At 42.2% G+C, this 16,148-nt stretch overlaps 1 protein-coding gene across 2 annotated transcripts in view; it reads left to right on the top strand.

Moving 5' to 3' along the window:
* LOC102943719 (cytochrome P450 3A9) overlaps positions 1-15,894 on the top strand; it is a 39,540-nt gene extending 23,646 nt beyond the window's left edge. The window contains exons 2-13 of one of the 2 annotated variants that reach the window (XM_037911064.2): positions 441-534; positions 1,530-1,582; positions 3,664-3,763; positions 4,142-4,255; positions 4,573-4,661; positions 5,285-5,433; positions 7,741-7,868; positions 8,570-8,657; positions 9,837-9,997; positions 10,873-11,099; positions 13,010-13,172; positions 14,698-15,894. In XM_037911064.2, coding sequence (XP_037766992.1) covers positions 441-534; positions 1,530-1,582; positions 3,664-3,763; positions 4,142-4,255; positions 4,573-4,661; positions 5,285-5,433; positions 7,741-7,868; positions 8,570-8,657; positions 9,837-9,997; positions 10,873-11,099; positions 13,010-13,172; positions 14,698-14,790 — 1,459 coding nt within the window. In that variant the 3' untranslated portion in view covers positions 14,791-15,894. The remainder of the gene's footprint in view (positions 1-440; positions 535-1,529; positions 1,583-3,663; positions 3,764-4,141; positions 4,256-4,572; positions 4,662-5,284; positions 5,434-7,740; positions 7,869-8,569; positions 8,658-9,836; positions 9,998-10,872; positions 11,100-13,009; positions 13,173-14,697) is intronic. The other variant, XM_043523777.1, reaches the window with a different exon arrangement.
* The last annotated feature ends 254 nt before the right edge of the window (positions 15,895-16,148 follow it).

Raw genomic sequence — 16,148 nt, forward strand, 5'->3', positions numbered from 1 at the left:
TGCAGTCTTATAAAAGCTCCGCTCAGGACATAATGTCTGGCTCGGCTTTGGTTTGTCCATTATAAACATATGCAAGCTTTTTTCCCCTGTGTTTCTCTCTCCCTTTATTGGCTCCTCTCCCTGTGCTGGCAATGAGCCTAGAGAGGCTTCTCTTTTGCATTTTGCTAATGGCTTGAAGGACCCATTCTATTGGAACAATTATTCCTTTATGAGATGATTGCTTTTACCTCAGGGCTCGCTCATTGATGGTGCATTACAGCAGTGAAGCTTATCACTTGCTGTGTTTATTAAACTGATTTACAAAATACTAATTTTTGGACCAAATTTTCCACAGCTTCGTTCCTGTTATAGTACAACAGCTCCACTGCCCCTGGATAGCTTTGAGATCCAACAGCCTATTGTCACTGTTATGTGACCTTCAGATTCTTATTATTTTACAGATATGGGATCTGGCCCTATGGTTTATTTAAGAAACTGGGTATTCCTGGGCCAACACCCCTGCCTTTCTTTGGGACCAGCTTGGAGTATCGCAAAGTAAGTGACTGAGAGCTCCAGAAATACATATCCCTTATATTACAGTACCAAAACATTTACACTGCACTGATGGATGTATCCTGTACAAGCTTCTCTGCTGGCATGTGAAGACCCAAGACAGCACAGAGTCTCTGTAATGTAGACCATGACATCTAATCTGTACAGCTCAAGTGAAGGACCCAGTGAGACCCTGGTGCTAACTCAAAAAAGACAAACATAGATGTAGCTGGTTTGCAGACTCACCATTTACATTTACACCATTTTTTTGGTACACTGTTTACTTACAGTCTCCTTAAGTTCGGGTTTGACAGACGGGCACACATATCCAATGAAGTTCTTAGGAGGGTCTTGTTGCTCACAAGGTCATTGGGAATCACACAGGCCTCAGGAACAGCATATTCGGGAATCTTCTCAGCCCAGCTGCCAGCTCTAGCTTCACTTTTCCATCTCAGCAGGCTTCCTCTTCATCCTTATATGGCACAGGGAAAGGAGGAGTACATGGCTGCTTCTTAAAAGGGCAGCATGCTGTCCCTTGTGACCATTACACTGTATTTGCATAACTGGAAAATTTTTATTTGTTTACTTTATTTTGTTTATTTGTTTTATTTGTTTATTTATTAACCACTAAACTACTTGGGCAGCTCTTGGATTGTCTGAACGCCCCTAACCAAACACGGTAGAATATTCCCTTCCTCCAAGCCAGCCCAGGAATGACAGGTAGACCCACCAAGCAACAAACAGACCCATCAAGCCAACCCAGCTATGTTTGTAGTTTAAAAAAGAAATCACAGTACCGAACATCAGGCTGAACTATGCGCACAGGTACATGTATGATTTAACCATCAAAGTCAATGTGCCTGTCTATCTGAGGGCAGCCTTTGCTCATAGTGTAGATCCTCAAGAGTCCCTAGGCAGTTTCTGCCATGTAGCTGATGAAATTTCTGCCTGAGTGCTCTTCCTCCACTTCTAATTCCCTTTTAACATTTCTTCTGCAGGGTGTAGTGGACTTTGACAAAAACTGCTTTCAGAAATATGGGAAAATCTGGGGGTAAGTATTTTACTAGACAGTATTCATCAGCTCAGGGTCTTTAAAGTTCATCCAAAATCTAAATCAGATGGTGAAAAAAATCCACCAGAAGAGGGGAGCTTAACATCATGTTATATAGAGCTTAACCTGGCCTGTAAGATGAAAGGTGTTGAAATTTGGATCCAAATGACTAGGTCCTGCTTTCAGTCATGTCAATAACAAAATTCCCACTGCCTTTAATAGGAACAGAATCCAGCAGGGTTTATAACTCAGGTGTCCTATTCTCCTTGTTTAATACCTGTGACAGAAGGTATATATACCCCAGACACTCCTTTGAGAAACAGCCATAATGCTGTAGCTGATGGGTATTTCTATAGCACCTAAGATAGAGTGACAGATCTGCCTTGTCACATCTGTCCTGACTCTGACCTGATGAAGGGCAATACATCTGCATTACCACCAGTCTTTTTCTGCGTTGGATGTTTGCTTCACCTTTTGTCACTATGATTACAACTCCGGCTCTAAACGTGGAACACACCTTGCTGTTTTCAGTAATGGATATATCTATTCACTGTAACATCTCTGAAAGAGTTTCAGAGTCTAGGGAAAATACATTTTAATGCCCCACCCTTCCCCAATTTTCTTTCCTTTTCCCCACAAACTCTCCTACCCATTAACTGTTATTATTATTATGTATTATTGTAGCACATAGGATCCCAAGTCATGGCCCAGGACCCTATTGTGGTAGGAGCTGTACAAACACAGAACAAAAAGACAGTCTTTGCCACAGAGTTTATAATCCAAGAATAAGACAAAAGACAACAGGACAAGGAAACAACGAGACAATACCAGTCAGCATGATAGGCAGTGGGTCTTCCACTCTGCCGCTCCTATTTCTCTGAGCTCCCTCATCCTCCCTCCTGTTCCCTACAGCCTCCTCTGCCCTAGTCTCCTTCTGCAACCCGCATTACTCTTCTCCCTACAGCAGTCCACATATCCTTGCACCAGCCATCTTCCTGCCTTCTCTCCTTCCCATCGTCTCCTTACAATTCCCAGTACAGAGCCCAAGGACAGCCATGTTTCCTGAGGGTAGCCCATAGGAAACAATGTGAGAGAGCAAACATCTTTACTAGAGGCGGCCTCGCTTCTACGCGCAAAGTAGAGATATGGAAGCCATCTTCACGAAGGGCACCCTCAGGCTTCAAACACTTTGAAAGTAATGGGAAATGGTGGGCATTTTGAAGAAGGGCAAAAGTCATGAGTTTGATGCCAGAAATTGGTACACCATCAGAAACTTAACACAAATGCCTAAAATTGCAAGAGTTAACAACTGATGATTCACAGCACCTTAAACTGCCATGGATTGCAGTGGGCGTCGGAGGTGTTCAGTCCCCTGTACGCCTGGATCTTTTCTTTAAGATTTGCAAAGAAACTTGAAGAAATCTCGTAATTTTCACACTGTGTTATGAGTCAAGGTGACATCCTGCTGTACATTCTTTTTTTGTAAAAAACTTTCTATTTCTACATTGTAGAAATGCTCCCTAATGACACAGGACAAGGTGCTTGTGTCACAGAAAAACTTGTGTCTTTTGTCTGGTTTTGGAAAGATGATTTCAGTACAAATCTAATTCTGGAAAAAGTCTATTCTAGCTCCAGTGGGCATGAAGGGATTGATTTATGAAGAGAGATTAAGGAACTGAGTATGTACTGCTTGGCAAAATGAGGACTTGTAGGGAAGGGTCTACATGTATTTGAAGGATGTAAACATCAAGGAGGCAGTGGAGGTGTTGAGATTGGATTAGAAAAAGGCATAACTAGGAGGAATGGGATGAAATTAAATGAGCATCATCAATTTAAAAACCACATTTCTGTCTGCAAATCCTTGACCTATTGTTACCAGTAGCACCCTGATGACTATAAATGAAAGAGATTACAGAAAAAAATATTTCTATTTTTCATATCCAATCATGGACTTTACTATAAAAAGCTCATGAAGACTAGATCTTGTGGCCATCATAGAAAACCTGATGAAGGAGCTTCCATTTAATTCCTTATTCTCCATTGACAGTGGTGGGTTTTGCAATGTGTTATTTTTTCCCTAGGTTTTATGAAGGCAGACAGCCTGTGCTGGCCATCCTGGATTCTACACTCATTAAAACTGTGCTGGTGAAAGAATGCTACACCACCTTTACCAACCGACGGGTAGGTTTCCAATCTTTAACCTTCTTCATTAAGACATAATAAAGTCTTAAATGAAAACAAACTCAATTACTGTTAGAAACACACAGTATTGGAAAGCTTTAGAGTCTTTTAGTATAGGAGAATGAATGTACATCCAGAATTAAGCTCATTTCCCACTGCATGTCACTCCACTCAAGAAGGAGGGAGAAAAAGCTCAGTTGGAATAGGGTACTTTGGTTCTCAAAGAAACCTATTTGACTGCACTTCAAAAGCGGCTGAACCTATTAGGGAATACAAAAGTTGGGAATACAAAAAAATACTCAGGACAAATTCTGCTCAGTTGAAACAATCAATGAGAGCTAGATATGATCCTTTCTGTGCTTTGCCTTTCCCCGCCAGAGATTTGGTCCAACAGGATTGCTGGAGTCGGCTGTCTCCATCGCTGAGGATGAGCAGTGGAAGAGGATTCGCACTGTGCTCTCTCCAACCTTCACCAGTGGGAAGCTAAAGGAGGTAAAACCCAGAAGAGCAGTCACAAACTAAACCATTGGGTCAGTGCAGACAGCACTGAGGCAAAGATAGTCACAATGGTCTGGTCTCTTCTGTCAGAATCAGATTACTAAATCAGCTTGTTTCCTTTGTGCCTCCTCATGTAAAAAGGAAAAGGATTAAAATGAAAATGCCAGAAAGCCGAAAGACATGATGCTTGTGAATGTTTATGATTCTCCCCTAGGCTATTAGAAACCATGTTCTAAACAAGAGGAAAAGTTACTATACTAATTATCTATAAATAGGACATTTTTATTTGTGTGCTCTGATTCATATTTCAGATGTTTCCCATCATGATGCATTATGGGAAGGTTTTGGTGAGAAATGTTCAGAAGCAAGTGGAAAAGGATGAACCCATAGCTGTTAAAGAGTGAGTAATTCTGTCCTGCAAGGCTGGGACTTGTCAGACAACAGCTGTTGATACGGTGCGATTTTTAGATTGTGAGCTCTTCGGGGCAGGGATTGTGTCTGTCTGGGGCGCACCTAATGTATTATACTAACGGCGTGCAAATAGTAAATAAAACTAATGGTAATAAATTCATTGTCACCATACAGGCAGCATGCGGGACAGAACTTAGCATACTTGGTTCCAAAACCACAGATTTTACGACTGGAACAAACAGACTATACTGTCTTAGTATTAGGGCTTCAAGGGCCACAGCCATTAGCTGACAAGATAATCACAGCACTTGAGCAGGTCTGACTCCCCCAGAATATCTACACATGAGCTAATAACTGTGTCATACCCCGAGGAAGATTACGAGATTCTAGGCTATGCTAGTCTGAATGAGGCTTTATGGAAATTTGCCTGTTTCCTCACAGATGCAATACTGGTATTGCATATCTTTCTTTGTTTTTAGAAGGAAAGAGAATTCCTCCTGAGGGTTTTGTTTTCTTTAAGGAGGTGTCATATGGGAAGCAAGTGAAAGGTTACAATCACCTATTTCAAACGTTAAGTCCACAATCAGTATTTTATTTTCCATCTTTTCTCAGTGTGTTTGGTGCCTACAGCATGGATGTTATCACAAGCACTTCGTTTGGCGTGAATATTGACTCAATGAACAATCCCCAAGACCCATTTGTGAAGGAGGTTAAGAAACTAGTGAAGTTTGATGTCTTTTCCCCACTCTTTATTTTGATATGTAAGTTGACTCCTTCTCTTTGAAAACTCCATCCAAGTTTGTGATCCTGATGTTCAGTAAGGATGAGTGGAGCAACAACAGTACATACTGCTCCATTCTATACCTTAGCCAATGTCTAGGGAAACTGAGTTACTTAGTTCTGCCATAAGTACAGAAGTCTGGACTAGATGACCTCTCAAGTTCCCTTCCAGTCCTATGAGTCTATGATTACACTAGGATGATCTTATCTGTGTCAAATTATACTCATGCTATGCCTAATGGCTATGGTAATCTCTAGAAGAGAAGATTTTCTGTAGTCAGTGGAGTTGTGTTGACACAAAGACCACCAACATTTGGCCATTTTATTGTATAGCAGGTAGGAAGGGTCACATCCGATGAAATGAGCTGTAGCTCACGAAAGCTTATGCTCAAATAAATTTGTTAGTCTCTAAGGTGCCACAAGTACTCCTTTTCTTTTTGCGAATACAGACTAACACATCTGCTACTCTGAAACAGTGTAGTGGAGATTTGGAACTGGTTTCTAGGGTATGAGACGGTAAAGGATTTGAGAACATTCAAGCCAGTCTGAAACAAACTTCAAACGCTTTCAGAGTATTGTTATGAGCTGGGTGAAACCTTGTTATGGGTTGAGGTAAAGCCTCATTCAAGCTGAAGTGTGAGTGTGTCCTCCATTTAAGATAATTGTATGAGACACTTAAGGGGCCACACCTAAAACAAAGCCTAATACAGTCTGCCCAGAAACTAGCACCGCAGGGGCAATGGGTTCAACTGGGTCTTGTGACCAGCAGGTGTGGGAGTACACTCAGATACTGAGATCACAGTCAAGGAGAGAGAGAGGAAGAGGCAAAGAGCCCAAGAAAAAGCCAAGCAGGAGCTTGTAAGCACAAATTTGGTCCTGGAAAAAGATAGACCGTTCTTTTGGGTTTGATGTTGGCTACAGAGGTTGGGGGGCTGTTAGCTAAGAAACTGCTCCTTTTGTTCTTGGTTCCTTCTGCATTCAGAGAGACAGGACTTTGTACAGTCTTTGTAAATAAACAAAACTGCTTCAAAGAAATGCCTGATTACCACCAGTTTCTACTTCCAGCCCCAAAGCTTGACTAGTTGCTCAGGACAAAAAGGGCAACAATATTTTCATCTTGAGTATGCCAGGCTTTGTTATTAGTTTGGTTTTTCCAAAGATTTCTTGGAGTGGGAAGCTATTTCTGTGGAATATTGCTAGTGCTAGCTGGAGGAATGTCCTGCACTCAGAGAGCATAATCGACCCCAGTTTTCAATGGTAAAAAAACACCAGACACACATGGCTTGAGAGCAGGGCCGGATTAATGCAGGGGCTTTAGGGACTGCAGCCCAGGGCCCTGCATGCTGTGGCCTCACACCACTCCTGGAAGTGGCTGGCTGCTGGCACGTCTCTGCGGCCCCTGGCTCCGCAGGCTGACCCTGCCCCCAGCACCGTCCCTGCAGCTCCCATTGGTCGGGAAGCTCACACCTCCTCCTGCACCCCAACCCTGTACCCCAGGTCAGAATCCCCTCCTGCACCAAACTCCCTCCCAGAAGGAAACTAATATAACAGCTGTTCTAAGGTAAGAAGCAGGCTACTTTGAATTAATTTAACTATATTCTACATGTTTTAGGACTGAAATGTAACCACAGAACAGCTTTATGTTAATTAAAAGGCAAGTTTAGGATAATGTTAATAGCCTCAATGCCATTATTGTGATCATTTTGTTTTAAATTAGGAAAAAGACTTGTATACAGGGACCCCATAAAAATGGAATAGCCCTGGGCCCACAGGAGAGTTAATCCGGTCCTGCCTGAGGGACTGGAATGCTCTTGGGGCAGGTATTCATACACAGGGCTAACTCCTAGCAGTGAGGCAGCAACCTTAGTAAGGGGTAGTGTGAAGCTGCATTGCCCCAGGCAGAGCTCAGGAAGGAACTGATTATCCCTCTCAACTCCCTGTTGCCTTTGGGTAGTACACACACTATACCGTGTCAGTGCATCTGCCTATGTAAATGGGAGCGGTGCCCATTTGCTCCAGGGGTGAATTGGGCACTAGGTTGCTACTGTCTGGAGCTGGATTTGAATCACTGAACTGTAGGATGTACTTGCTCAGTGCCTGGTTCAGCTAAGAATGTCATTTGGATCTGAACAGCCAACCAGTAAAATCTGGATTTTGAACCATTCAGAAAAGAGTCTAAATATTGTCAGATTGATTGTTCTGATCATATTTTTCCCTTAATATCTTAAGGAAATTGATTTTTTTGCCCAGGTTGCCTCACTCTCACAATGAATTTCTCTCTGCTCTAGCTGTATTTCCATTCCTTACTCCGCTTCTTAATATGCTGAATGTGAACATTTTCCCAAGTGATGCCCTGGAATTCTTTGCACGGTCAGTCACCAAAATAAAGGAAAAGCGCAAGCGAGACACTCCCACGGTAAGGAAGACTTCTTCAATGATGGAACCAAAGAATATTATCCATTCAGTTAGCCCATGTGAAAAATTCTTCACGTGACAGCATTGAAAATGCAACTAAAGTCAAATAATGACCAGAAGCCAGCATTACAACACATCCAGAATTTTGCTGGAACTAAAGTCCCAGCAGAGTCACAGAACAGAATGAATGCAGCAGTGACCTCGGGCTATATCAGGGTAAAAGCAACTGCAATTTGGGCTTGCAATGCTTTTGATTTGACAGCAAACTGGCAGAAGATGTGATCACCCGTGGAGTGGACTAGGGATGCTGGAGCAGAGAGAGGGAGGGATACAGCTGAGTAAGCAGTAGATTCAGTGCAGGACTACAAATACTCAGTATTCAGCAACATGGTCCCCACACAAGACGTGGTCTTCACACCAAAGATAAGAGGACAGAGTCACTCTTATTACCCTGCAGGACTTCCTCAATCCAGTCCCAGGGAGAATATTAAACCCTATGGTAGAGGTGGTACTTCTGAAATACACTTACTGAGATTATTTCCCCCCCCAAACTGTAAAGCCATATAAGGGTGCCAAGCAATCCGGACTAAAGAGGTTTAGCGTTGTGGTTCCAGGCTCTGCGCACTGCTCCTTGTGAGAATGAGAGTCCAAGTCTGCCATCTTCACCGTCACCTGTCTTCTGAATGTTACTTCTCTTCCCAGGACCGAGTGGATTTCCTGCAGCTCATGATTGACTCCCAGAATTTAAACACCAGTCACGAGAGCAATGGGTTGGATCACCCAAATAAAGGTAAAACCATGAAATTATTTACAATCATGAGTGCCTTTGGAGGCTCCTGGACTGAGGGGAATTGGATTGTTCATCCTGTGCAGTTGGGGAGAAGATTTATACTCATTCATGTGCACATTTGCACAACAGTGTTGTATAAAATAGGTAACTTGTCTCCTTTCCTGCAGTAAAAAAAAAAAAAAGCGCATTCCATGGCATCTTCTACAGCATATTAATTAGGGCTGGTCAATAAAAAATACTGGGGTGATATGTACCAATATACCCAGGGATAAACTGTCCGTCCTCGCTCCCCCAAATATTTGTCAGCATTGTATTTATCACTATGAGCAAATATTCTCAGTTCTTTTCTGGGGTGGATGGAGGCAGGTGATGTGAGAGAATTTCCCCCCTTTTTTCTTTTCTCACACCTTCCTCAAAAAGCCTCACATCTGACACCCCTTCTCTGCCTAAAGGGGAGAAGACACAGCTGGCTCTGGAGCCCAGCAATTGACCATTCATTAGCTAGCAGGGTCATTTCAGAGGGACACAGGGACTGCATTTACTTTCCCTGTAGAACTCAAGTCTCGGGATGAGGGATGAGCTTGAGATCCAAACACAGACATTCTCATTTTAACCCCTTCAGTAGCCTTTTCCCTGCTCTACAGGATGTGATGATTACACCAACTCCAGACCAAGGTCTCTGCCTCCCGCTCCAGGTTTCAGGGCTGTAGTGAGCTCAGTGTCCTTACACCAGACTCGCGGCCGAACAAGTTCATCAGGCCACAGGATGATGCATACACCCATAATTTGCAATTAGTAATTTCTTTAGGCCTTGCTGCTTTAAATCAGGAGAAACTTTCATGGGGATTGTGGCAGGATTATACATGTTACATGATTTTTTTTATTAAAGCAAACTATATAATTATAATACCTGCAGAAGAACTACAGCAAACTTGACTTCCTTGTTTTGACTGGTGTTTTCTGAATAGGCGAACTCTCAATACCAGGGACTCAAATCAATTATTAGCATCTAATTCACCTACCTCAACCCTGTGCTCCTGCACATGGGACAATAAAAGAAACCTTCCTCATCTGTGTGTATGCATATAAAATACAATATGTTCTGTGCCCTAAACAGCACAGTTTACATACTGTGAATTTGGACTTCACCTTTTCTGCCCGTTTATAATCTCTTCACAGTCCTGACTGATGTTGAGATTCTGGCACAAGCAATTATCTTTATTTTTGCTGGCTATGAGACCACCAGCTCCATTCTTGGCTACTTGGTTTACAGTCTAGCTACTCACCCCGATGTACAGCAGAAGCTGCAGGAGGAGATAGACTCTGTTCTTCCCAACCAGGTAAGAGTATTGGATGCTCAGTGATATGTAGCATCTCTTTATGGGAAATCCCTCTCCTCTACTTCAAAGTCAGCAACACTGTTCTTTAAAGAAATTAAATGGTTATATTAAAAAAATATTCTAAGTGTTGATTCACCAATCCTTTGGGAGCTCAGAAGGACAGTGAGAAGACAATAAAAGAAATCTTCACCAACCCACATATAAGTCTTCTTTGTATCTGTCTTTATGTCTCCCTCCTTCCACCAACTTCAGCCATTTATCTCTCCTCAAAATCCCACCATTCAACAATGCATATTAAAAGGGACAATTTACATTTGTTTTCTTAATCCTGCTATTCAACAATAAGGTATTTATGGGGCAGAGGCAAAGGAGGAGGGAAGGGGAGAATGTAAGAAGAGAAATACATCTGCACAGTATTGAGGGGGGATTGGCTGAGAGACATGGAGCAGTGACAGGGCAATATGGTAACATCGCATTTTCACGGGTACCAACTTGTGTTTATAATCTCTTACACTGGGCTCCTGTACCAGCCTCTCTCCACTGAAGCCACTTTTCACCAATATTTTGGCCACAGCAAGGGGCTCAGAACTGCCAATTTTAACTACAAGCTTTGTTTTCAAACAGCTTTTGTGTTTAGGTGGGGTCCCTTTCTATCTAAGCTTTCAGCATAAGGAAAATGGGCACAGATTCCTGTTTCCTTACATTGAGGAAAGGAAAATCAAGGTGAACTCCCAGCTCTACCCCCAGTATACCTAGGACATGTACTTTGACAAGAGATAAATTGGGGAGGACAGGATGGTTTTAACACTGATCAGATTAAAACAAGATGTGTAAACTCCCACATGCCTGACCAACATTTTTGCTTTCCACTAAAGGCGCCTCTCACGTATGATGCCCTGATGCAGATGGAGTATGTTGACATGACACTTAATGAAACCCTCAGGCTCTTTCCTATCGGAGGGCGAATTGAAAGGGTCTGCAAGAAAGATGTAGAGATAAATGGAGTGACCATTCGCAAGGGCACTGTCGTTATGATCCCATCCTTCCTTATGCATCATATCCCAGAATACTGGCCAGAACCAGAGGAGTTCAGACCTGAAAGGTACAGAACCTATATCGAAAGGGAAGTAGTAATATACAGTACTGACATCTTTAAATTCATTCTTAAATATCAGTCTCTTGCAAAGAAATTCCTTGTCATGGTTAACCTTCATAACTGTTTGTAACAAGGCAGGCAGAGAGTCTTCAGAGAATATCAGAATACCTGCTCCTGCTCCCACCGAAGCCAATTGCAAAATCTCCATTAACTTCAACAGGAACAAGATTATATGCCCAGTATGAGCAACTGTACCTGAGTTCTGTTGGTCTTTCTTTTATGAACTCAGTGCTCATGTTTCCAAGGTGCCACTCCTCTTTATAACAGTCACATATAGAAGATATAGAGAAACATTTTGCCTGATCCAGCTGACTGATGTCTATGGCCCTGCACTTACACTTTACAGTAGCCTGACCAAGGACAGACCATGCCATGATGAGGCGGTACTGTTGCAATGCAACATCATTAACAGCTGGAAGGTGAATATAACTGGTAATCACAAGCATTAATGGGACTTCATTACTCTGCAGAAGCTTTGCCTAGAACTCTCACTCAGATGCTTTAAGAACTATCAACTGAACCTCCACAGGAAAACTCATTGTATCCTAGAGAAGCTGATTGTCAGCTCGGTTTCTTTGTTTTTGCTGTTCACTTTCCTGTCCAGCCTGAGGTGGAAATTCATTTCTGACACCACTTGACACTTCTATGTACTTTGTCAAGTTTCGATGGCCAAACAGATATAATCAAAAGTGTGCCCAAAAGTCAGGAACTTCTTGTCCAAAAAAACCACTGGCTTTTATCATTTCCGATTAAGAAGAATCCTCATTAGCTTCAGCAGCATTAGGCATTACATCTTCCATTAGCCAGTGAGAGGGTGTCATGATTGCACATATTTGAGTAGGTCTGACATTCCATCTGGTAGAGACCAGCGGTGTATACTCCTTATCAGTACATCAATTATACATCACACCCCTATAGCATTTTCCACCTGAGGATTTAAAAAAAAACTTCACAAAAATTATTCAGTTACATCTCACAACACCCATGTGAGGGTCAGAGTCCAAGACAGGCCAGAGGGCAAATCAAGAGATAGGCATCATTAGGCAGGCAGGGTCCCAGATAGGCCAGAGGGTAAACCAAGAGTCAGGCATCAAGAGACAGGCAAGGCCAAAAGCTGGAGCCTGAGATCTCTCACACATGGGGTCTGAAGCAAGACAGCCGGGCAGTTTGTACTGTTGCTCCGACAATTCCCAGTCATGGCTGCCTGGCTTAAGTACCAATGCCAGCCAATCAGTGGACTGCAAGGAGCTGCCACTCAGGATCTGCTCAGGACTTCCTGCTGGGCTCAGCCTTACAGGGCCTTCCGACAGGAGCCCAGCCTCCTGTGGAGGCATCAGGGGACCACAGTCCCAGATTTTAGCCCTGCAAGTTCTTATAGCTAGCCCCTGGGCTTTCATGAAACATTGCCAACTGTTCCCATTTGAAATAGCCTCTTCCCCACCCAAACTCATCCCAAGATTCATTCCTGCCTGCAACAGGGCAGTTCAGCCATTCTTCAGGACATCCTCTGTAGAGGCCAGGAAGGGCCCTGGTGCTGTGAAGCAACCCCTGACCTTGCTTTCATGAAGTCCTGGAGAGAAAGGATAGAACTTTGATCTTGAACTGAAATTCCCCCACATGGAAAGGGGCTGGGTAACTGTTAGACCATTTGTGTGGCAAATACAAGTTATTTCTAAAACCAGATCATGTTTCTGCACCCCAAAACTGAGCGCGTTCTCTCTATTTAATAAAAAAAAAAGACCTTTCAGGTGAAGCCATCCCTGGGGTAGCTCTGCTAAAGTCAATGGAGTTACAGCAGGCAAGAATTTGTGTCTCAGTTCCTGTATAAACGCTCAGGTGCTTGTATTTGGAACCAGGTTCAGTAAAGAGAACAAAGAGACCATGGATCCTTATATGTACTTGCCCTTTGGAGCTGGACCCAGGAACTGCATTGGAATGAGATTTGCTCTCCTCTCCATGAAAGTTGCTATCACCAGTCTGCTGCAGAATTTCAGCTTCAGACCCTGCAAAGAAACTCCGGTGAGAAATCCAGATTTATAAGCAGTTATTTGCAAAAACAGTTAATATAAAACTGCCTCAATTTATTTGGCTAGAACAGTGGGATATAGTGCAAGAGAAATATGCAACACAAGATGCAAAGCGTACAGGTATAATACACGGCAGACTATACACCATATTTAATGTGAAGTAGTCTGAAATTTGCAATGGAATATTCTGAAAGGGGAAAGAGACTGTCCAGGAGAGAGAAATTAGAGGGCAGAGGAGAGGGAGAAGGATTAATCAACTTTAGTGGAAACCTTCAATCAAGTACATTAGTTGATATTAGCATAGTGTTCCATACAGAAATGAAATGGCTTGACTCCTATCCATTTACACATTATCAATGAGTCCTTGTTTTTGTTGTTCAAGTCCCTAGGCAGCTTAAGGTGAGGTTTCTGCAAATCATGGCTCATCCTTCATCTGTTTAGTAAAGTGGCTCCTTAGAAGTCCAACCCCCCCTTTTGCTTAGTTGCCTACGTAACATTTTCCGAAGAAAACAATGGCTTGAGTCAAAATATTGCCAGACTTCCAATGCAAAGTCATAACCTGCCTTGACAAATATGAAGGTCACAGGCTTTAAACATTTTTAGCAGGAAACAAGCTCTTGTTGAGATGAACACTACATATATGAAAGCCAAAGGCCTTCACAAACTATAACTAGGAGTACTGTAATGCAGACGTACTGTGACACAGACATATTAGAGAGAGGATTTTGTCAAGAATCTGTCATTCCCTGGACCTAGGAACCTTGCTATTCAGAAATGACATTTATCTCCTTCCCTGAACATCATGGAGAAATATTTAGCTGTGAATCATGGAGACAAAGGGAGCAGGGGACTGTAAGAATGATCATAAATAACCAATCTCCACAAATAACATTTCAGCAGGTGCCCATATGATCATCCAAAAGAATTCTCTCTTGGACAATTTGTTGTCGGAAGGCAAGTGAATGTTTGTTATTGGTTCATTTAGTTTCATCAGGACTCAACTCACTTCCTTTCACTAGGACTACACAGAAAGACACCATTCTACCTAAAGGCAGTGATATATATGCTGATAGTTCTAATTTTACCTTCACCAAATCCTAGCCAAAATGTTAATGGAATGCTCTGACTTGCAAAATAAGCCATTTGGATACGTGGTTTGGTCCAGGCCCACCTCTACCCCAAAATCAGGCAAACCTTTTCAATATGAGTTTCATTTAGAGAGTTTGGCTTAGTTTAAACCTACATGTCAACTAAACCAGTGGTAGAGGGAGGGCTGTGAACCCCAGGAAGTTTGCATGAAGGCACTGTGAAGTGAAATATCCATGTTTAGCACAAATCTTGTTGTAAACTTCAAACAGGGAAAACCAAAAACCCGTGACATAGATAGACAAGGGTTTGTGTTCCTGAGAAGGCCAGAAACAGTCCTATTCCCAAGGACAAAATGCCTCTGTCCTATGTCCCCTTTTTATCTGTCTTTTATTCAGTGGGATCTAAATGATCTTCTCTAATTGCTGCAGATACCTCTCAAACTGCTTTCAAAAGGATTCATAACTCCAGTGGAACCTATCATTCTGAAGTTAGTCTCCAGAACCACAGAATCGAAGGAGTAAAATCCAGTGGCGTTTTATAGCAGCTCTTCAGAGGCCAATAGCTGCTGTACCAAGAGATGCTGTACACATTGTTCTGGGAAGCTGATTTAGACACACAAGAGCTTAATTCAGAAGACAGTTGCTAAATATTCGCAGAAAAGCATGACTAGAGAGAGAGAGAAAGTGGGTGAGGTAAGGAACCATTAGAAACTGTGCTAACTACTTATGCTAAACTATCTGTTCAATCTTGTATTTAGCTGTGACACTCTTGAGCACCTTTCCCAGGCCTGGAGAGGAGCTCTGTGTAGCTGGAAAGCTTGTGTCTCTCTCACCAACAAAAGTTGGTCCAATAAAAGATATTACCTCACCCACATTGTCTCTCTATTATCCTGGGATCAACATGGCTACAACAACACTGCATATAAAAAGCATGTTTGTCAGAAATGTAATCTGAGTCATTGGACAGGAATTATACAGTAAATGGCTTTTCTAATTCTGATTGTATAAAATGTATTTACAAAGTAAAGATTCCACTAAAGAGCAACAGCTCATTCACAAAGTTATCCTCTGCTACCTGGTCTACGGTATGAAATTTAATCAAATCTGAACAGAGTTGTCAGCAATAACGTTAGCTGAATGGGCTTGGAACACAATTTAGCAGTGAGCGTGGACAAGGGCAAACCATGTTCAATATTGTGTTAGCTAATTAAACTCAACGACACCTAACCGTTGTTGACAGACATGACTGCTGGCAACTGTGCTGAGTCAGGCGCTGTTAAATTTCAATGCAGGCCAGGTCTGGCTCTCTTTTAGCGGTATTCCTTTCCAAAAGGGAGAAAAGTACAGTCTCTTTCAAGATGCAGAAGAGACTTGTTTGATACCAACAGGAATCAGTTATTATTAATAATGATTATTGAATGGGAATATTGGTGATGAAAAATGGGTGCATGACAGGATTCTTTTTGAATAGTGCAAATAGTTCTTGTCTGGATACAGTTCAGCAAACAAACTGTTTGGTTGCAGTAAGGCTATATTCTGCTAACTAATCGCTTGTGTAGTGCATCTATTGTATAAAGTGGTAATTTACAGAGATGACCGAAATCAATAAAAATATGTTGAGCAGAGCTCATTTGTCTGTTTTATATTATGAATGAGTTCATCACTTGTCATTTGAAAGAAATATGTACTCTTGACTACTGAAATTATGAATATATAGCATCTTCTACTCAATTCAATCTCTGGTCAATTTGACCATTTATCCTGCTCAAAATCTCCAAAACAAAAGCATTTGCTTTAATACAGCTTCCACATATCTTGATGAATGGGCTTGCTTTAGGCAAATATTTGATAATTTGAGCACTGGCTATAGGAAGTTCCCG

This window comes from Chelonia mydas, chromosome 10, assembly GCF_015237465.2.
Source record: "Chelonia mydas isolate rCheMyd1 chromosome 10, rCheMyd1.pri.v2, whole genome shotgun sequence".
NCBI lineage: Eukaryota > Metazoa > Chordata > Testudines > Cheloniidae > Chelonia > Chelonia mydas.